Below are 23,486 nucleotides of genomic sequence, written 5' to 3' on the forward strand. Positions count from 1 at the left end.
TGGTAACTCTGACAGACTATTCAACAGAAGACCTGCAGAATATATTCCAGCCTGCCTCTCTGTGAAAGCCCTGTGCAACTAAAAGAAAAAGTCAAACTATCTTGGCCTCTCTGACTCACTAATCTTCCAGTATGCTTTAACAGACTCATTTATTACTCTATCTTCATTTAGTAATCTATAATCAGAAGACAAATACTCAAACTTTAAAGAATATCAAAATATTATTGCATAAAAGATGACAGGTATTTTATAAAATGTAAAATCTTCAGAATTTTCTAGCTATTCTGAAGATTTTTATAAGTTATCACAGCAATTTCCAAAACTGAAAGCCTGCCTTCAAAGCAGCAAATACATCATTTAAATAATGGAGACCAGGCTTTACATTCTGAAAACTGGAGCTGTTAAAAAATGTGGCTGAGACACCAATGATAAGTATAAATCAAGTTGATACTTTAGACTAAATAAAAACCCCTCCATATGTATAAAGTTCTAATATTTACTTGAAAAGTTCACAGTTATAAGCATTTGCACCACCACCACCAGGAGCAAACCAAGTAACTCACTCTGCACAGATTCACTTTAAAGAACAGGCTGTGCATCTGTTCAGGAGCCACCTCCTGTGATTATTTTAAGTTACAATACCTGGAACTGGATGGAAAAATAACCCATTCTGTAAGACTGACTACCACTGATCTTCATTAACGAGGTGCAGTGGTAACACAATACTACAAATTGCATGGTGGGAATGCCAGGACCCAGAGCCCCCCTCAGGAGTTACCTTTATCTACATGGTAGATATATGCTTCTTGAGTCATTGCAGACAGCAGATGCAAAACATTAGTATAAATCCTGACTTTGTCATCGCTGTTATCCTCCCAAGTATAATCCTGGATCACATTTAGTAATCCTCGCACAAGAAACAACACTCCTTGCTCTGGATGGTCCTACAGAAAAGAAAAAAGATAGGTCAAAACCAACACCACAACAACCCCTCCAAAAACAGGATTATTTGCAGTCATTCGGTGGTTTAGAGTCACAATGTAAGCTCTATAAAAGCAAAACTACAATATAATTAAAGCTGACATCCACTTTTCTCAAGTATGCTTCCTGTGAATCCTTTTAAAAATTTGTGCCAGTTTCCATCTAAAATGTCCATTTGACCCATAATCAGAACTTCATCTAGGCAGCCTCCACAGGCAAACTTTAAAATGCTTTGTTTTCTAGTCATAAGGGAGTAGTATAAAATTAATTGTCAGCTTCTTACCACCTAAGCCTCTAGAATTAAACAGAGTAGATTTTTTTAATAAAATCATGTCAGTAAGCTGTACTATGTAACTCCCATAATTATGAGTTTCAGAAGAACACCTACACTGGGAAGTCAGAGTTACAGACAACCAACAATCTTTTAACATGAAAGGAGCAGAGAGACGTCTGCTTTACATAAGCTGGGAGTTTTTGCAAGCAGCTTTAAGGCTGCACCAAGCTCATTTCCAGCTGGCAGGTGGGGCAGCGATACCAACACATGTAGGACAAATTACAGGCCACTTCTGTAAAGTAAATACAAGAAAAAGTGACAGAAGCTAATTTCTAAATCCCGGTATCTCAGTGCAAGTTATTTCTCATTACTGAATCTGAGGGGTCCGCTGGAATAAAGAGAATCCAGTACGCTGATGAGGAGGATTTGAACAGCACCACACTGTACTGCTTCACCAAAAATGTAATCAAATTAAAGAGGAAGGAGGAAACCATAAGCAATGTTTGAGTGAGGAGGAACAACCTGCTCTTTCCAAGAACAAATGAATACACCTCAAACTTTTTTTTCTTCTAAATACTGTTTTCACTCCAGTGATTAGGCAGCCTATAACAAAGTAACTGAAACTAATAGAAACTAGGGCTCTGTATTTTCCCCCTGCTAAAGTATTAGATTTTTTTGAATGCTTAGATAATAAAACAGTAAATTACGTTTACACAATTAAATGATGGTGAGATTTCGTTCTACCTCCCGATCTAGATAAGTGCAAGGTGTTACTGAGGCACCTCCCCCTTCACAGGTTCTGCCTCCCCCTTTTCCACTGGGGTGAGTGATTTTGCAGCCAATGACCAAATCAGTTCAGCTTGCTCATAGAAAACAAATCACTGCATCTCCCACTCCAAAAGCCCAGTCTACTCTAAATTTTTCAACAGGAAAGTCAAAATAATCTACCAGCCTATGTGCTCTTGCTGCACACACAACTTACCGGAACAACTAATAACGTGGAAAAAAAATTACAAAGGAATTCCAGGAGGAAGGCATCAGAAGGTCGCATCTTTCCATCTACACTGATCACTTTTGGCACTTCAGGAACAAGGCTCACTGCAGCTTTGAAAAAAGCATCAGCTACAAAATAAAAATAGAGTTGCTGTATTATCACTTCAGCCAGGATGGCAGTCGCTCCTGTGCCCCAGTGATTGCTCCGAGTTCGATTCCAACAGATTACAGAGAATGAACCTGTGCTTAACTGCAAAGAGACTCAAGGCTCAGCATTCAAAATCTGTGGTAATTCAAGTGATTGTTTCTTAAAAAGAAACTCCCACCGCACTCAAGACTTTCAAAATTATAACTCTTCCCTTTTGCAAAATAAGAGGACACCATCATTTCATAATAATGCATATAGAATGCATAATAATAACTACTACTACTACTACTAATAAAGAAATTAGCACATGATCAAAACTGACTTATCTAAAGAAGTCCTTATGTCTGGATGATGGGGAATCCAAAGGGGGAATAAAAAGGTCGTGCTAGCTTCTTCACCAATTCATTCACAAAAAGCTGTTAAAGGGAGTACTGACAACTTCATTTCTCTAATTATTTATTATCATTAATATAGTACCAGAACCTGAGGTATTGCTGGTTACCTAGATAAAAGATTTCTTTCCAAAAATCACAATACAAGAACTAGAGAAAACATCTACCATTGTGGCCTTTGTAAAATAGCTAGTAAGAGGTTTTTCATAACTCTTTATTACATCTCTAATCTTACAAAAATATAAATTCCAAACACTAGAACATCTATTCCTCGGTCTATTAATATTCACAAATTAAAAGCAACAATATTTTCTCTCTTACACCAGATGACCCCTTATATATGCTGAGTTCACAAAGAATTTCTGACAGGGACATTGTTTTGCACTTTCTTGGTTACATTTCAGAATATCCAAGTATCCACATCCCACTCGAGTTATTTATCCATATACTTCAAAGCATCCTTCTGAATTAATGCCATATCTTTATTTTACAGGAACAAGCACCAAGGCCACAAAATCAGATTTTATCAAAGAGAAAAGAGAGTTCTTGGTGAAAGCAAAGAGGTGTTACATGGCTGGGATGGAGATACCACTGACAGGCAGGCATGGGCATTTCCAGGAGCGCAGCTTGCTCTGGAAAAATTCATTTGAGACTCCAAGAAAATTTGCTAAATATAGTACCAACTGATATCTAATTTAAGCTTATGAGGAATACCAGGGAAACATGTGCTTTGGAAAAACTGTAGTTCTTCTGACTCTTATTTCTTTTCAGCACATGAGGGCTCAAGCCCTTCTGAACTTTACAGTGCTCAGAACGCAGACTCCTCCTGTCACACATCATACTTCCTTTTATTCTGCACATTTATTTTGAGGTGAAAGAAATTTTTTTTTTTTATTTCAAACAACATATAAGTTTAGACAGCCAACCCAAAAGAAGGTAAGTAATCTTTCTCTGAGCTTTATTAGAGGAAGGAAAGCAGCAGCAGATGTTCATTCTAGCACAGGTAAATGAATTGCTGTCACTTCCACAGTTGTCTCGGCAGAAAAAAAATAAAAGTGCATGTCCCACATCACCATACAATAAAAACATGTGACCAGACAAATGAAAAATGTGCCTCAGAGAATAGTCTGCATACCAAAGTACCCGTGTCTGTGCAGAGAACACTCCTGTTATGAAATAACTTCAGAAGGCAGGATGAGAATGACCTGAGCAGCAATCAGTCTGCGCAGTGAAAGAGAGGAGCTGCAAATACCTCACCCTAATTTACTGCTCTCCCAGCAATCACAGTCCTACACATTCTCCTCTAAACTTCAGCCCTAACACAAACCCAAACCCTCTTATCTTCACTTTGAAAAACTGAAATTTGATTCAATTTACTTTTCTGGCCCTCCTGCCGTTGCTGTGAATAAGAGCTGCCTTCTCATCTGGCTGGGCAGCTCCAGGGCCAGGAGCTCCCTCATTCCACCAGCTGGGAAGAGCAGCCCTCCCGGCTCCTCTGCAGGTGAGTGCTGCTGGAATGAGGAGAGATCTGCCCTCACCACAGACTCCCAGCACAATGGAAAGACTGAGGGGCTCTTGCCCCACTCTTTTAATCCTTGTTTCTTGCCTTTTTCCTCCTGCTTTCCCCTCAGTGCAACAAGGCAAGTCAAAAAAGCAATTCAGCACAACACAGCTGTATTTTACTTTGGTACGTCCACTAGTCCTGGCAAAGGAAAATATGTTCATTTTGCAGCGAGTCCTGCCAATCTGTGCTAACCACGAAACGGTTTTATGCTGGAACACTAAAAGCACGTTTATCCAAGATATATGTGCTTCATAAGAAGCAAAAATAAATGCATATTCATGGAAAGGTTTTTATTACAGACTGCAGAAAGCTACTTGTCCTCCAAACAGTACCATCCTATTCACGTGCAGGGAGGTGTCAGTACGCATCACATGTTCTGAGTTTGAAGAGAAAGTTCACTAAATAGGTTGTCACAGATATGCTATTTTCTTAAGAAGCATGAAATGAGCATCAGTGTTTAATTCTGAACCACTTTATGACATTATGCAATGGTGATTTCTCTGTATCTTTAAAAGTCAATTTTTAAAGCTATTACTGTAGAAATGTTTTAAAACAAACCCCTACACTGCTTTTCCTGGCTCCCAAAAGGTATAAGGAACCACTTAAAAAGCATCAAAAACCACAATGATGTTATGTTCTTGATTTAAACAAAAAAAAAAAAAAAGGCTTATTCTGACAAAAGATGCTGTTTTCTTATCTGCCTAAAGTACGACACTGCTTCTACAGTGACCCCCTGTTAAAGTGGGTAAGGGGAGAGCAGCCTGTGCACCACAGCAAATCATCCTGATGAAGCCTCCCCAGCCTGCTGTTAATATCTCGTGCACTGCTCCGCACATCACATACTTCATGCTTTGCTACGTTTATCCTTCCACAGCAGCTCCTTCATTTGGGTTGGCCATAATCCTATAAATCTTTCCCCCAAGCATTCATGCTGACCTTCAGGTTACAAAAACTGACAGTCTTGGATAACCAAGTCAGCACTTCCAGTAATACCCTCCTACAGAAGGAAAAGCAAGTGAAATTGGTGTTGAATGTTTTGCTACTGACAGTATTCGTGATGGCACATGCACACACACATTTCATTATATCTACACACAACTTTATGTACCTCCATATATTTCTATATAGCAAACTTTTTAGAAATAAAAATTCAGCTTGCATTGTATTTGCTGCATCTGTGATAGCAAATTAAACTGGACAAAGTTAAGATTTCAGGCAGGCAAAAAAATCAAGGACGACCAAAGCCATTAGAGATGGGAAAACAATTAAGCTCCTTAAGTCCACCTTCAAAGAGCAAAAGGGAGCGAGCTTGACATACCTACCCAAACTATTTTTAGTCCCGGGTACAATTACACCAGGCTGAGTCCACCCAAAGGGACCATACACAGCCTTCTGCATTCCACACCACTGTCCTGTCTTACAACACTGTCAAACCTAATTTAATACTCTGAAGATTTTGCTTCCACGTCTGACAGATGCTGGTAATTCAACAAAGCCTTGTACTCCAGTGCAAAAAAATTAATTGGAAGCAATTGTGGGGGTTTTGTTGCCTCAGTTTTTCTGTTAAATGAATTAATCCATTACTCTTTTGACAACCAAGCGTTGCAAACATATGAAACACCTTCTCCTCACATTAGTGAGGTCACTGAGAGTTCTGCCACATTGTTGAAATGTGGATTTCCCTTTAAGCACTGAACATTAGTCTCCATCTTAAAATTATCTGCACATCACTTCCAATCCAGAAACTACAAAGAATTATTTGAAGTAACAAAGTTAACGTCAGAAAACGAATGCCCTGCTGCTTGGCGAACTGGAATGTGCTATGTTAATTCATACTATGAATTAGCTGCAGATAAAAAGGTAATTATGTGGATGAAGCTTGCTAGAGCCAGTTTTAGGCATAGCTTGAGTAGAGATTGTTAGCAAGGCCTTAGTGATTCCAATGGCACACAGAGGCATAGGTGGAAGGGAAGATGTGTACAGGGAGATGACACAGGATGAGCCACACGACACTGGACACAAGATATTTTATTCTTAAGTTGTAGTCAGTAAATGCAACACACACCATCACTACCCCCCCAAAAAACCACCACAAATTTCAGCCTGCCTCTGCATTCCATGTAATCCCTAAAGACTGTGAGGTAAAGCATCAGCAGAAGTCTCTAAAGAAAGCTCCACTAGAAATAGTGGAAATTTTGAAATAATAAATGCTATAGGTAAATACTAGGTTTCTCCTGGTTATTATGAGGTGAAAAAAACAATCAAATGAACAGGCATATGGAAAAACATGATACAAGGCTGAAGAGTCAATATGGTTTTTGCAGAGAGAAATCATTCCTTGGAAGTTTCTCAAGTTTTCCAAAGAACCAGCAAGTTTATGTTTAAAAGTAACTCAGTCAATCCAAATACCCGGATTTTAAAAAATACTTAAGTGTTTCTTATAGAAAAGGCTCCTTGAATAATGAAGCTGACAGTAGATAAGGAGGAAAGTCCTCATGAGGATACATAACAATTAAGGATGGGATGGGCAGGGAAAGGAGTGGGAATAAAAAGTTTTCCCAGTGGAGCAAAAGGACTACTCCATTCCTCAAGGTTTTGCAGAGACATGTCCTTACGATGAGCTGGGAGGTGACAATGTGTGCAGACTAGTCTGGAACATGAGTGTGCAAAGTATCACAGATGGATCTCATGATTCTGAGCAATAAAGCAGCAGATGAACTCTAATATTAGTAAGGCATGTGGGGAAGAAACAGCTCTTGCTGTAAGTGTAGAAAGATAAGCTCTAAATAGGCTATTTACACTCATGAAAGATTTTGGAGTCATTATAGATGGTTTCCTGAAAACTACATCCTAAACAGCTGTCGAAAAGGCAAGGCAATTATAAGAATCATTAGGAGAGTAATGGAAAACTGAGGTGTCATTATATCATTCATATAGCTGTTGTGCATTTATACCTGGAATACAGGCCTGATCTTCCCATTTCCAAAAGGACAAAAAGATTAAAAAGGTGCTAAGGCAGGGAACTGTTTCCTTGTTAGAAAAACTATACTGACAAGAAATTCTTTAGAACTTACCAACTCCATCATCTCATGGACAGCAAGAAAACGAGTTGGGAGTGACTGAATTTTGCTCAGTATCACTGAGTTTCCTGTAGGTTCCCTTAGTAGATGCTACTAGACATTTTCAAAAACAGGCCATGGGCTAGACAGACTTGAAGAACTGACAATTTGATATAAAATACTACTCTGAAAAGCTTACAGAGACAGAGATGTCATCTCTCTCACATCATATGGAAAAGCTATTGGCTGGGATAAAGAGAGGAACAACACAAAGCTCAGGGAATGAGAGGTTTCCATCTATGGAAATCCCAGGTAACAGTACAAGTCACAGCTCTTTTCAAATAAAGCAACATTTAGCATTACTAGTAATTACTAGTAAGGAAAACATTACCTCATCATTTTTTCTCAACTTCCTTTGTTACCTTCAAGGAAAACTATTAAAAAAGATAACAGAGACAGCATATACTCATCTCACCAGAGAAGCAAGAGCTAAGAAGTCCCAAAATCTATAAGCAGGAAAATCTCTTCAAGTTCTTATTTCTCTAAATTCTTTCCCTCAAATTCTCGCTATTTATATTCTTCAGATCTATGAAGATTTTAGGAGATTAGGAAGAAACACTAAAAATTGTTATCTAATGCTACTGAGAAAATACTCTCAAACATTAATAGACCATGATTTAAAATTACTTATTCGATTTTCCATACCATACTTTCTCCAGAGTTTGGCTGAAGCCTGTCATATTTAGAGAACACTCATGGAAAAGTAACAATTTCTGCAGCAGAAAATAAATTACTTTTGCAATCTACTAGGTGAAATTGTGTTTCAGCTACAATTGGGGAACAGAACAAATGGCTAGAGGTACATTAAACACTGTATGCTTCAGAATTAAAATCTGCTTTTGCCAAACAAAAAGGTCTGCATCATCTGGTCTGAGGGACAGACTCCATTTTTATAGTTTTATGTCTGACAGTATCCCAGTGAAATTAGTCACACAGAATCAGCTGAATTACCTTATTCACTCAGCATGTTACTTCTGAAGTGAGGCAAAGATTTCACAGCCTTTAAAACAAAACTGCCGCTTAACAAACATTACCAGAAAGTTACGTCATCTCCACCCACCTGCTGAACGCTGTGACCAACAATTAAAAACTCATGCTGTTTGTTCTCTGACAGACAAAAGTAGCATTTCCACAGGGAGGAAATATGTGCCATTAAAATAAGACCTATATCTCAGAAATCCAGAGGAGTGACACAACGGAGCAAGTATTTAATCTCAATTTAGTCTCAGCACTCCCTGTGGCAGGAAGCATGACTGATGAGAATTTGAGAATTTATTCCTCTCAGCATGCAGAGTTCAGCAGCTCAGTTAAAAAATTAAATCCCATCTCTGTAAAATCTCCCTTTCGAAGGCGAGCTCTTAATAGGCTCTCCAGAGGTACAAACTATGCATCCAGGACAAAATCACCTAAAACATTGTAAACATAATTACAGATTCATTTTATTTAAAGCAGCTCTTGGGAGCTGGAGACAAAAGAGACAATAGTCATGTTCAATACATACTGAACAGCATGCCCAGACAGACATCCATCAGTGTATTAATACTGGAATTTCATAAGCCTATAAATTCACATTTCTGACCCAATTTCATTGTATTAAAGAAAATCTATTCCAAGAAAGATTACGATTACAATTTTCTAACACTGAAGTATTTGGGTGAGTTCAAACACTTGATTTGTGTGGCAAATCCCAGCAAGCAAGGCTCTGATTTGATAGAGGAAATGGGAATAGCAAGACACTAGGACTGATGGCCTACTACTGCTGCCCCTTGGGACTGGGAATGAGGCAAAACCAAACTCCTCCAGTTATAAGCAGATTAGCTGTGACTCCCAGTTGTTGGTAGTTTATCAGTGAAATCCTCACTCATAAACTTTATTTATTATTATGACCTGCACATCCTCTTTATAAAAAAAGCAATTTTTTTAATTTCCCTTATCTACCCCAACACATAATTCTGCTCCTTTTTCAAGTTAGATACATAGGTAATTTAGAGAAATCTCCCTGTTGCCAACAGAGGTTGTGGAACTCAATTTTGTTATGCGTTTAAGTGAAAACTCAACTGACTGAAGCTAGACTGACTAGCTAGACTCCCCCATAGCAACTTAAAATTAAGAAAAACCCAAGAATTTAAGTTGTTAAAAACCACAGCTGGAATCTTTAAAGACAAACTGCACATCCCCCCTCCACGTACGCTCCACTGCTGACTGAGCTACCATATCAGGTACACTACCTTTCAGTTTTATTTCTCTTCACAATTTTAAACCAATGAAGCTGATCCAAATCAGCATGAAATAAGGGTTACAGACAAGGCACAGTTTCATTTCCTGGCCTAATGGTAGCATTAATTGCACAGTCTTAAATCTTCACTTCATGCTGCATTGGTTTTAGTAGATCGGTGTCTAACTGGCATCAGTTAACTCAGTAAACTGATTGAAATCTGCTGTTATGAATTAATCAGTTCTTCTTACCTCTTCTTACTCGTTCAGTTAGGACACAGACTAAGTATGTGTGAGAAGTAACTTTGAAGGACACATTATCTGACTTCAGTGCATCAACATATGGAAAGACAGTTCACAAGAAACGTCCCAAGACAGTGCCTAACTGTTTAACACATGCTAAATTACTCATGCAAGTGACATGTCTCTGAATACAAATTACACACAAAATAGCTTTTCCAAGGAAGCAAAAAAAGTGGGTAACAATAAAACCTTGGTAAATGAAGTGAGTTACTGAACACCAGAATTCTGCACATGTTTCATTTTAATAAAACTGGAGGTGAACCAAATGCTCCTCTTTCTAGCCTGAGGGTCTAAAATTCAGGAAAGTGTGGTTAATAAACATGCAGTTTAGGGACTGAGTTCATAATACTTTGCATATATCTGCTACCTTAAAAGATTTCAGGATGGGGATCCTGTAATTGTTTGGTGAGTGCATTGTGTTCACATGTCAAACAGCTGTGCATCTTTATAAACTCTCACACTGAAAAATCTGCACAATTGCTGGGGCCCAGGAGTCTCACTCAGAGAAGACTTGGATGGCAAAAGTAGTGAAAAAGCAGTCTAGAAATTGAAAGATCATTAAATAACAGCGTGGGCCCCAACATGGGCAGGGCATAATCCTCGAAGACCAAATATTACAGAAAAACTGCTTTGTATTTGCTTCCAACAGGAGAAGCACTGCAACACAGCAACAATAACAGAAATTGATACACAGGATAAGGTAAACTGGTCAATTAAATAAATGCCACGGGAAGAAAAAGCGAGTCCAATTTTTTTAACTCTGTTATCTACGAAGAAACTGCACAATACTCATAGCACAACAACGGACTTTGCAGATCTTTTATTTGCACAACATACTTGGTCACAACAGCCAGCTTTAGTCTAAATCCCTCTGCTTTGCTATATGGGCAACATCAGATTCAAAACAAAGAAATACAACAGTCACTCTGCACTAAAAAGTCTTAATCAGCATCCTAAGTCAGCTTGTTTGTGCAGCTGGAACTTGCTGGTAAATGCAGAGCTTGGAAAACAAGCTCTCATGAAGAAGCACAGAGAATTAATAGGAGTCACAACAAAAGATGTTGCAAAGTAATCCAATTTATTACTCTCATAGTTCCACTGAAAACATGTAAAGGAAAAGCATTTACCATCAGAGAGCAGACATTTAAAGTCAGGATTAAAAACTGCAAAACAAAGTAGAATGACATCATTTTAAAAAGGAAAAGAAAAATACTGCAAGCAGTTAAAAGTAGGAGAAGACTTTTGGAATAGGTAACTGTCTTCCCTTTGTGACATGAACAGGAACAAGATCATATTAAATGGCAATACAGACTTAATGCTCATTCTGGTGCCAGAATAGCTCTCATTTTTTTCCACAAATCGCATTTTGTCAGAATTTCCAATTACTTAACATTGAGCTAACAGAATGGCTGAAAACTGTGCTAAGGCCCTGGTTCAATCACTAATTTAGATTAAAAAAAAAAAAGAAAATATATTTTTCAACCTTCATATGATCTGGTATCACTCCATTGTTTCACTCTGCTGTAGTGGCACATTTTCTTGGCTAAGCATTTATCACACATCTGCTTCAGTACCAAGTTTCTGCTGTTCCTGACTTAACTTTTAATTCTTTTCCAGCTCCTTGCAGGATTTTGTCAGCCTGTGAACTGCTACACAGATGAACTAGTTTCTTCTTCCACAGTTATAATAAAGCACATCATTTGTGATTAGAGTGCTTGCATAATTACGCAGGAGAAAAACATTCCATGCTTTCCATAATTCCTAAGTAATTTAGGACAACTTACCTCATAGCCAGGACTATCTTAACTATGGTCAGCTTGGTTATTGAGATCACAGGATTTGTGTTAGAATTGAAGAGCTGCTTTAATATTCACTCTAACAGTGCCTGAAACGGGGCTGTATGTTAATTCCATCATAAATATACATATGATTTATGATTTCAACCAGGTTATAATTCACAGCTAGAAATATTTCTGAAATAAGAGATCCTTTAAACAGACAAATTCCTGCCTTACCTTGTGAAAGGCACTGATTTGCCAGAGCAACCTGTCCAGAGTGTAGGTACAGATTAAGACGTGTGAAGATACTGCTCAGAGATGGAATTGTTATGAAGCAGAAGGCAACACAAGCCTAAAGCAAATTAAAAAAAAATTAAACTGAATAAAATTCCTACCTCAGAATCATAGCAATCCTTACTGATTTTACACACAATTAGGAATCAAAATCTGTAGATCACAGGTGCCCTTAACAAAAGTCCACTCATTAATAGCAGCACATGCAAAAGAGCTTCCCAACACATGGAGATGGAGGCACCCTGGTTGGCACATTTCAGGTTAGAAGAAATGAACACAAGCATTTGGCACAGCCTGTGCACAGTTCAGAGCACATCTGACCATATCTATACAGACTCAGAGGCACTAAAGCCGAAAGGAGCCCCTTATTTGAAATTCAAATACTGCTTTCAGCATATCAGCTCTGATAGCACAAGACAGAAGTTTGAATGTATTTTTTACCCCATCTCCCGGTTCTCTCTGTGACTGAGTTACACAGAAATTTGGTATTTTATTTTAAATATAAATTGAAAAGCTGAGCTTTCTAGAATTCACACAAACAGCTCTCCCATGACCCTTCTTTTGGAGAGGGAGTCAAATCTTGCTGCTCTTTTTCAGCACAAAGCTGTGTTTGTGGGGTTTTTTTCTTAAACAGCAGCATTTGGCTTTAGAGAGGAAAGATAGCTGATAACAAGTGAAAATGAGACTACAAACAGTGTCAAAAAATACTAACAAACTAGTTTTTCAAAAATTATAAACTTTGGTGGCAGCAAATCGTATTCTCTGCAAAGAAAGCAGGCTCAAAGTTTATTATTCAGACCTACCCTGACAAATGCAGCAGTCTTTCTGGAATGATTTCCTTTCATCACCTTTCTTGTTTCCATTGCCAGTTGATTCACAGACTACACATGAAAACCAAAAGAAAACCATGAAATAAAATGCACAGCCCCAGGGGCAAATAACAAACTGCATGTTTTACTGCATGCATGTGGAGAACACAAGAGTCAAGAGGAACCCTGATACAGCGTGCCCTCGCTGTAGTATTTAGTTTTTACTGGGAGAATTTTAGTGACTGTTCCTTAAAGCAAATATGACTTGTTTTGTGAAGGTTATTGATTTATTCAAGCCTTTAGCCTATCCTTTGCTTCCCAGCTATAGTGCTGTCACCTCTTTCCTAGAATAATAATAGTGGTTTCCAGCTAACACACTGCTTAAAAAACCAAAACACTAGAAGTATTTAAGAGAAGATACAATGTTGCAAAGGAATCAGAGGCAGCTAATGCTTACCTATGACTCAATACAGAAAAGGGATTAACCTTCCCAATCATAGCAGGACTGTGCCTGAATCTGCATCCAGACACAGTCTAATCTCTCCTAGATGGAGGATTACAGAAGAGAGGACCCAAATTCTGAATGCACAAAAGGGCCATTTATTATTTTATTAGACATGACATCTCTTGTAGGATGGCCTGTTTTCTTTGTTGCAATGATACCACGAGTGCCTGTCAAGCAAGAACTTCAGAGTGTTTAGTGATAAAATCAGAGATGAGATCAAAGTTTACTTTATAAACACCTGATAAAAATATTTCAGACTTATTTTGCCATATAATCTGAGCAGGCAATGGGAGAACTGCAAATATATCCTTACTTGTTAAGGAAATGTAGATAAACTGTGGCTTACATGAATCAGCTGGACTAGAACAGGCTCCAGATTGCAAAACATTGACCTGGCTTCAACATAGAAACTCAGCTGTTGTTCAAAGTCACGACCAAATGAAACCTATAAAAGACAAAAAACCTCCTAGATTTTACCATTGTAGGCCATTAACTTTAAGATACATAAAACTGTGTGTGCAGATTAACCACAGATATTCAAAAGACAAAATTCACATATATTGTTAGGAAAAAAACCCACCAGTAACAACAAAATAGCACCTGGATAATCTCTGTCATTTTAACTTTCTGCAATACTTAACCCTCAGGGACACTGAAGGACCTACTGGTGGTTTTTTTTTCTGTACTCGACATGGTGTTCCACTTTACAGATCAAGTATTTATCAAGAAAACAAAATTTAAATCCTAGGTTTGTGAAGTGTTCTCAAACCCAGCAGAACTCTTGACTCTTTATGGAAAAGGGACAAAGACCTCGTTTTGATCCTTAAAAGGCAAAACAAAACAAAACAAAAACGTAGAAAAACAGAAATAGATCCATGGATCTGTATTCAGATTCCTGTAATTTCTAGTTGATAAAGGGCTTCCAAGAGAAAACAGCATTTTTCCTAACTAGATAAACCAGAGAGAAAAGCAGGTTTTCCTCGGGTTTGGTTAATAAATACCTGCTTATATAGTATGGCAAACGCCTGCAACCTTGTATTCTGGCAGGAAAGAAGTCAGAAAACAACCCTTGTGTGAGAACACCCTACTTCCAACCCTCTAGTTTAAAAAAACTCCAAGTGCTGTCAGCTGCAGTGTCTCAGCTGTCAATTAAAAGCCTTCCATGAGAAACAGTCTCCAGGCAGTCTGTGTTTATGTATTCTATTGGAATTCTTTTCTAATAGAAGTAAAGGTTGCATTATTTATTATTTCTCAAGTCATATGCAAAAGATTTTTTTTTTACAAAATTAGAATAAAATTTACATTTAATTCATACAGCAAAAGATCAAAGAAACTACACCAGAAAACAAAGGATTGCTTCTCACATTACAGACAACTGTCTTTGCCTTTCCTCTATTTGTACAACTGCTGATTCTTGAGTCCCAGTCTCAAGAAAACTCCTCTAGAAATACAAATTTTTCCACAAAAAGGCTGACTGTAGGGATGACTTTTACAAGTGCTTTTCCCTCCATATCTTAATGTGTGCTGGTTTAAAATTCATAACTAGTCATTTTGCTGCTATGGGATTTTTTCCCCCTCCTAAACCAAGGCTATCAAGCCACATCAAATTTTATGTAATGTGAGAAATCCTCCTAAAGGAAATTATACAATATTATACTGCATAAAAAGCTTAATAAAGCAAAACTCTATTAAGTCATATTAATTAGCAAATCATTATAGCTGAAGGGAAAACAACCATCTAGATCAAATTGATAGAATTGCAACAAAGAGCAAAGAGGACAAGTAGAAACAGAGCCTATCAGCAGGATGTGGAAGAAAAACCAAGCATTGAGTACACAGTTAGAGAATAAAAAAAGCCTGAGGAAGTCTCCCCAAAACAACCTGACATCTCAAAACCAGAGACCCACAAAAGATTTTATTGGGATAAGGGTTAAAAATTAATTTCAAGACAAAACACCTGGAGTTCTTGTGGGACTATTAATTTAATGATACAAATTATCTTATTTGTAAATTATTAAATTATTGAATTGCTTGTAAATTAAGATAAACAGATATAAGAATAACACACAAGTCATATTTATTTTGTGCTTCTTAAAGCTGGTATTGGTTCCATTTAGAGCTGGGTAGTGGAACTTCATTCACATAAATCAGTGACCTCTCTGATGCTACAATAGACAAGATTTCAGTTGCTGTTTAACTTTGAAATACTTGCTACGTTTTACAGGAGATTTACAAAAATAGCAGAAAATACAGTTAAATAAACAATGTGTGCACTTTCAACTTTGCTATTGCATCAGACACATGGGCTCTTATTCAACCACACAGGCATCTGTTCCTCATGGGGACCTCAGGAAAATCCAAGCTCTAAGGTAAACCCCACAGTTGCACACAATTGTCACTCACCATTTTTATGAATCCATTTATCAGAGCTGCTAACATCCTTTTCTCATCCTCAAGTGTTAGTGCACTAGAAGAGAAAATCTGTATGGTAAATTTTAGAATATCACTTATTAAAGATTCAAATTATACATAATATTTTATATAACGTTATGTATAAAACTAATTTTAATATTAATATCACCAAATCAACCATGCACCAAACTAAATTCCAGATTTAAAAAAAAAAAAAAAGGTAAAATTGCTAACAGTGTCTTTAGATCTACAAAAACTCAGATTTGGGCCTGAGGAGAAGGAAGCTAAGATAATGTTCTTTACTGTAGCAAACAAATGGCTTCACTTTTGTGTTGCAATGTGAGAACTTGAGTAGGAACTGACTCCAAAAGCCTAAAGAAACTAGTAAATCTATTCTTAGAAGAAAGTTACCTTATTTATGGGGTAAAGTTTTTAAAATAAACTTTAAATAGTATATGTAAAGTGTATTTATTTTAGAAAAAAAATTAGTTCATTGTTTGGTTTGGGATTTGTTTTGTTTTGTTTAGGGTCTTTTATTCTAACTAACTTTGCCTTGGAATTTAAAAGATAATAAACATCACCTTCTTACAGTTGCTTTTTTGATGTTTTAGTAAGAACTGAATTAAAGTGATATGTAAAAAGGAATTTCTTTTCAAGATTATCACAGATACCTATTCTGTAGCAAGAGTCCAAAATCTGATTTGAAACAAATTTACCTCACGTTAAAATCCAGTTAATCAAACCCGTTTCACTGAAAATGGATGAATAAAAAGCTCAATTACAATTAACTAATACAATTTAATCCTCTTACTATTATACACTTGGCTCCAGCTCTGACCTTTGGTATATCAGTTACCAATTTCCGACTCAGACACCAGATGGGACGAGAACAATAGTTTTATTATACAAATTCAGTAAAGGAGGAAAGAAAAACCTCAGCATGATTAGCTCATTAGTGCCTTGCCAGTCAAAAGAGTCAACTGATGGGCTCTGAAAGGCTCAGAGGGCCTGTAATGAGATCTCCAGCTCGGTTAGAGGTTTCCAGTTCAATTCTGAATCAGATCCCCACTAGCGTAAGGGCTGTCACCCTCCAACAGCTGTTACGGGGGTCAGTGAGCCCCACACTGGGGCTGGGAGTTTCCTGAACCAGGATGCAAAAATAGATGCAGCAGTTACCCAAAGAAAACTGGAATTTATGGTGATTTAGCAACAGAACCAAGGTAATTATGTACACCATCTTATCTCAGCTAAAGGAACTGCTGGTTTAAGGGATTTTAAAAATCCCAGTAAACTATCAAATTGTTTTGGCAAAATGTCAGAGGCAGCACCAAATAGGGATTGCCATAAACTGCTTTATTTCTTTTCTTAATAAGCTGGTTTAGGTACAATACATTGTTCCATTTAAAGGCTGAAGTGGCTTTTAGTGCAACATACAGCCAAATACGGTGCTCTGACCCAAAATAAAGCACTCTAGCTGATATAAATTGGAATTACATGCCAAATCTGACTTCCTTATTGGCAATAAATCTTGCATTCCTGGCCTATCAAGGCCGAGAAAGTTGTAAGTTCCTTTGCAGCATCTGCCACACTAAGAGGCTCTGGGCTCAGAGTGCCAAAAGAAACTGTGCCCTTCCAATTCAAGAGGAAAAAAAAGGAGATTTGTGCTCTGGAGAGCATTGTGATTCTGGCTCTATTTTCAATCAGACAAAGATTTTGGTGTGATTTTTGCAAGATACCTACAAACCTCAACATCTTCCACACTGAACAATGGCTATTGAAAAAGCAACAGTGCAACAGGGCACCCAGGATCTCTGACAACCTCAGCTCTCAGAGTCAAGGGGAAAAGAGAAGAGAAGGATTTAGGGGAAAGATATAGATGGTTCAAGAACTTCTTCTTGGTTCTGGTTTCCCCTGCTCAAGTTCCTCGAGGTCTTCCAGACATTCTTTTAAAGATTTCACACCCCTTTGTTATGGCTAAAAATAGTGGCCCCAAAAAAGGTATAATTGAGTATGGCAATCTGTGCTTTAGGAGCTACATGTTCTCCTGAATCTCACAAATAGCTTATTATTCACTATAACTCAAAGATTACATTGGTTTCACTCACAAAATGTTTTTAAGATTGGACTGTGTACTGCCTCTGCTTCACAGAAAACTCTACAAAGCTGTTGCTACTTTTCTTTTTAAAATTCTGCTTCAGTATTTAAAATAGAGCAGCAATTAAAGAGCAAATGGTACTTGCTGCCACTTCACTGCACAGCTCTTCCCTCACCACTAATTGGATTCACATCTTCATCCACCTTGGAACAAACAGCCTCAGAAACATGAAGGTACACACACCAGGCAGCCAAACTTTGCATAAATGATAGTTATTAGTGTAAGTTAATCTTACTTCACAGAATCATGCATCGTCTTACAGATATGCAGAAGAGCATTGAGTATAACAGGATCCTTTGTCGATTCCTGCTGATGCCTAGAAGGTGTTTTAGAAAAAGTGATGAAAAATCCTGCTCTGTCAAAATGAAAAACAATGACCAGAATAACATTGATTTCATGAATAATTCCCGTCGCCAGAGCTGTGTGACACTCCACAAGTTTTATATTCACTGGTGAACCAACAGAACTCCAAAGATCACATGGTTAATAGATGTAAAATTCCAGCAAATGCCAGTCAAGAAATATTATCTTAACACACAGAGCTGTAGTGCCAAGCCACAGAATCTGACTCCTTATGGGACACAGCAAGCCAGACATGTGATACATTGAGGCAATCTAAGAACATCAAAACAAAGCAATTCTCGATCTACCAAGATGTAATGTAATTTCTCAGCTACTCAGGGACAGCCAGGAAGGATAAATGTCACGTTTAGGTACAGAGGCACACGTGCAGTGCAGCTCCACTAAGATGATTAAGGGGCCACAGCGCCTCTCATATGAGCAAAGGCCAAGGGACAGAAGGCTCAGGGGGCTCAGCAGTGAATACAAATACCTGAAGGGAAGGGGAAAATGAATAAAATGTTTCAAGGAACCCGTTAATTATTTGAGAAGGACTGTCTGACTTTTACAATACTGGAAGATATTTTCATTTTCTAAGTTCATTTTCAGCTGTGGCAATACTCCATTACACTGAGACAACAGTTCTGTGCTGTCAAAGCAACCGGAATGTGAAATAAATTTCATAAACCAACAAAGGCAACACAGATTAAAAAAAACGCTCAGTGAACAACTATTCTGTTAACCCACAGCAAGTCAGCATCAATATAATCACTTCAATTTCAGCTTCCTTTGTGAACAAACAGTCCACCAGAAGATTAACAAAACTGACAATTTTCTGTTTTCTTTCCCATAGCCTGGAACACCTTTACCAGCTAAATGGCCTGAGTCTTATATACTGACTCTTCCCATGCCATCTTTCAATAAATTTCTCAGACCCTCCAGAGTGCATTTCACCTCAATAGTCTCCACTTACTTAATAAAAGATTCCATAATGCACTTGCAAACCTCCACTCTCACACTTTCCTTCTGGAACATATCCAGAAATGGCAAGAATTTCTCCTGAAAGTACAAACACATAAACAAGTAAAATTAGGTATACTACCAAACAACACACTAAACTAATAAATATTTATGCCATGGTAACAAAGAAACTCAGTGAACTTAACAGCCTACTGAAAAAGGATCAAAAATTGGAATTGGAATAATGAATATTTAAGTACAAGCAGCAGAAAGCTCCCAAAATAATTCTGCATTTACCTATTTGATAAAAGGTCCTCCCATTCTGTGAACTTGTAACAATCTAAATATCCCACTCAGGTAAATTCTCTTACAGAAACAGAGTAACAGGTTTTTCTTAAAAATTTATTAAACAGAGTATTACTTACCACTGAAAAAAGCAGAGAGAAGTCATGGATATAGGTAATAACTTTCTGAATAATTGACTGCAGCTATAGGGGGAAAAAAAGAAAAAAAAAGGGAAATTATTATAACACAAGTTAAATTAAGACTCTCCATACAATAAACTATTCTTCTCTAGTTATTCGTAGAAAAAGTGTTTTGAAAGACACTTCCAGCATTGATCAATGTAATTTCTTTCCACAAAGCAAGATAAACTACAGCTATGCTGTTCCTACACACTTTTCCAACATGCCCTTCAGAACCCATATGAACAGAGGCTGACCAGCCTGTCCAGGCTTTATTTGTTCTTTACTTTCCATAGTTAGGCAGATTTTTTCAATTTAGAGTTTGCATGTCCTCCAGCTCTCTGCACTAAAAACTCTAACCAAATAAATAAACAAAAAAACCCAAGCCAGTTTGTTAAATCTTCTTTTGCAGGCACTTTATCTACCCTCCAAGTAAGCAGAAAAACCTTCTCCAACTAATCCATATCTCATGTGGCATTTGGTCTCAAGAACTGCACACAATAATTTACTGAAGCCTTAACAGTGCCAAGCAGAGATGGATTATTTTATGGTTTACTTCTGTTTAAACAGCCTACCACGATTGCTAATTTCCTTCAGCAAACACCACTGCTGATGTAGGAGTTAACTATTGCTACTTGTGAATACATGAATCATTCAGGTTTAGCATTTCTAAGAACCAAAAGACTGATGTGCAGGGGAAAAAAGGAGGAATAAATCGCAGCATTACAGTGTCCCAAAGGGCTTCCCAAATTACGGCCAGTGTTTAAAAATAATTATTTCGTGGTAAGATTCATGAGTAATGTTTAAAAATTAATTTCATTTCAGAGAATGCACATCAGGTTTTTAGAGATTTGGCAAAATAAGTTCTTTACCTGTGGGTAAGCATCTTCAAATGCTCGATCAGGAGTCATGTGTTTGATAACATCAGCCAAAACTGTATTGACCTCTCGCTTCTGTGTAGCATAAAACAAGGTCACAAAATACAGTAACGAATCAGCACATAAATCAAGTCACTGAACACCAGTTGAGGTGGATAATTTATTTCCATTTGGAAAAGAATCAGCTTTATACAGAGCTCGAGTTAAGCCAGGAACTTTAGCCATAGCTCCAGTAAATCCTTACTTAAATTGGTCCATCTGCCATTAAAACAAAAGGATAAGAAATACGCAGTGCTGCGGAGGGGTGAAGCTACAAAGCTGCATCTTTTGTCCTTATTAAATCTTTCATGAAAGGAAACACATCTTTTCATTCACTACTGAAATCCTACACACTTCTGTGGAATAGTCAAAGCTCCTCCATCTCTAATACCAAACTGCTAACACAGCCACTTACTCTGTACCAGAAAAACTTCAAAGGAAACAAAGTAATCTTCACTTACTGTAAAATGTCTGCAGGTATACTCCACCCACACTTCAGCACAGTTGATATAATCCTAGAAATACATGTGTCTTATGATTACCAATATTTACAGGAGGCTATAAGAAATACACTTGCAAAAATTATCCTTAAAAGAATTAACTCCTGAGGTATGATTCATGCAGACCTAAAGATGCAGAACTAAAAAGTTCTTATGCAGAACTCAAAAGTTCTTATGCAGAATTACGTTATGTAGGATTCAGCTATGCTTCAGTAGAGCTAAGAAAAGCAGGGATCATATAAAGGTGTTACCAATCATCCCATTTTTTTGCAACTGTGTGTATCTGAAAAAGCTAAACAATGCCATGCTAAGCATATGCTTATTGAACAACCAGCTACAATTTTGCCCTAAACCCAGAGTCAGGAGTGAAACAGAATGGACAATAACTCACCTGTGGGTTCTTTAGCTTTGTTATAACTTTCCAGGCTTCGTTTAATATTTGAAGGCGATCGTTTTCAGGAGGATCAGCCAATGCCAAGTTTAATCCCAAGGACCGAAAGAGGAGATGCTGGAAGTCAACGAGAAATTTTAAATTAAAAGCAGAAGATGTATGACCCAACACTGCTCTAGCAGGTACACTGTGCAGAAAGGTTTTGAGATCAAACCACCTTTCATCAAGTGATGTGCAAGTTATGTAGGCAACTAGAGCACAGAGAACTCTTGTCAGACCAAAAAAAAAGATTTGTTATAAATTACATACAAAATTTTACCTTTGGGAATCCAGACTCATCACACTCTTTAATCATGGCAATGAAGTCCATCGACCTGGCAGCGATAAACTCTGCTCTGAACGCCGACATTACCGAATTCAACAGCAAAGCACTGCAATGAACACAGCTCACATCAATACAGCTCAACATCAACTCAAATTTGGCTGTCCCTGCATTTACATTAATCTGAACTTCTAAGATTAACAACTGTCCTGCATCTATTGTAAATTTAAAAGAAAGGGGATAAAGAAGGAAAATTCCTTACAAATCAGGCTTGCATGGGTGAGGATTAGTGGTACATAAGCAAAACAAGAAAACATAAAGCCAGCCTGTAGAATGCTTGTTCCACACAGGTGTTTTTGAAGCCATCATTTTAGCATCAATTTAATAGAAAGATCAAGCAAACCAGGCATAGCTGACACATTTAGAAACTTGCTCTCTCTTTTTTACTACAGTTCAGAAGAATACTTAGGGAGGGCAAATCCCCGCTGAAATTTTTCTCATTTAATCAAATTACACAAGCATTATAAAAGCCACATTTCTAGCACCTGCATTGTTAGGATTAAAATAAATCCAAACAGTCATGATCATATGATAACTGGCAACGATGTATTTCGACATTTATGATTAATCATTCAGACACGTATTGGTGTTACTATGAGGCCAAAGTCACCAATGGAAGAGTGAACTCACTGTGCTCCTGTAACACTCAGTTTACTCAGCCATGAGTTAGGGCAGAAGTTTCCTCATAAAACACCGTGCCCTTCACTAGTCTAAAACAGACAGTTGGAACTGGGGGCAGTTCGCCATGAGGGAAATTCTGTGGAGCACTTAAAATAGCCCAGCACCCCCTGTGTTTCTGCCTGAGCATCAGTGGTCCCATCACAATTTGACTGGAATTTGCATTTTATAATGCATTTTATAATGCATTTAATTTGCATTAGACAAGTACTTCCACTTCACTAGGTATATGCTTTGCAGCACAGAGAACAGGCTGTCACTTTTCACTTAGATGGTTGCAATGTAGCTCATGGCACACACTGAGATTATTTAAAGATTTATATTCTGATGCCTCTTGCTTTGTAGTATTTTGACAATCACGAGAAGACAAAAAACACAGAACTCCACTTTAAAAGAAAGCTACTGTGATCATCTAAACTGGATTATTCAACTTCCCAATAAAAACGACATGTCCCAAAATCATTACTTCAAAAAGACCTTTCATTATACTCAACATTTTGTTTTTCCTTCAAAGAGCAAACAGGAACAAAGAGGAAGCACCTAGCCCATCTTTACAGTGAGAAATTATAAAAGTTGATTTAAAAATAAGTTCCACAAAACAAACAAACACCTATACAAAATAATTAGTACATCAGAGCACGTGAATTACTTTTATCTATATTATGCACTCTGATACAACACCACCTTCACATCATGTTTTTAAAAATCACACTTCTCCCCCACACTCCTTAGCTCAGTCACAGAATGCTGGCATTCCTCATCCAAGTTCCTCAGCAGCTGCAGAACTGGGTTGTGCAAAGCACAGTGGAAAAAATTAGGTAGATGAAAACTCTCACAGAAGTCAGCCCACCTACCCACTAAAATGAACAGAGTAGCCCATCAGCAGCCCAAACTGCATTCACAAAACTCAGCAA

At 37.6% G+C, this 23,486-nt stretch overlaps 1 protein-coding gene across 1 annotated transcript in view; it reads right to left on the bottom strand.

The window, feature by feature from the left end:
* VPS35L (VPS35 endosomal protein sorting factor like) overlaps positions 1-23,486 on the bottom strand; it is a 47,500-nt gene that overhangs the window by 7,335 nt on the left and 16,679 nt on the right. The window contains exons 16-28 of the mRNA XM_050317929.1: positions 21,832-21,943; positions 21,513-21,629; positions 21,083-21,136; positions 20,577-20,657; positions 19,666-19,728; positions 19,254-19,339; positions 18,177-18,257; positions 15,778-15,841; positions 13,721-13,819; positions 12,864-12,941; positions 12,004-12,118; positions 2,238-2,377; positions 779-944 (exon numbers count right to left, since the gene is read on the bottom strand). Of these exons, the coding sequence (XP_050173886.1) occupies positions 779-944; positions 2,238-2,377; positions 12,004-12,118; positions 12,864-12,941; positions 13,721-13,819; positions 15,778-15,841; positions 18,177-18,257; positions 19,254-19,339; positions 19,666-19,728; positions 20,577-20,657; positions 21,083-21,136; positions 21,513-21,629; positions 21,832-21,943 (1,256 nt within the window). The remainder of the gene's footprint in view (positions 1-778; positions 945-2,237; positions 2,378-12,003; positions 12,119-12,863; positions 12,942-13,720; positions 13,820-15,777; positions 15,842-18,176; positions 18,258-19,253; positions 19,340-19,665; positions 19,729-20,576; positions 20,658-21,082; positions 21,137-21,512; positions 21,630-21,831; positions 21,944-23,486) is intronic.

Source organism: Myiozetetes cayanensis, unplaced genomic scaffold, assembly GCF_022539395.1.
Source record: "Myiozetetes cayanensis isolate MyiCay16 unplaced genomic scaffold, myiCay2020 scf20-37, whole genome shotgun sequence".
In the NCBI taxonomy this organism is placed as follows: domain Eukaryota; kingdom Metazoa; phylum Chordata; class Aves; order Passeriformes; family Tyrannidae; genus Myiozetetes; species Myiozetetes cayanensis.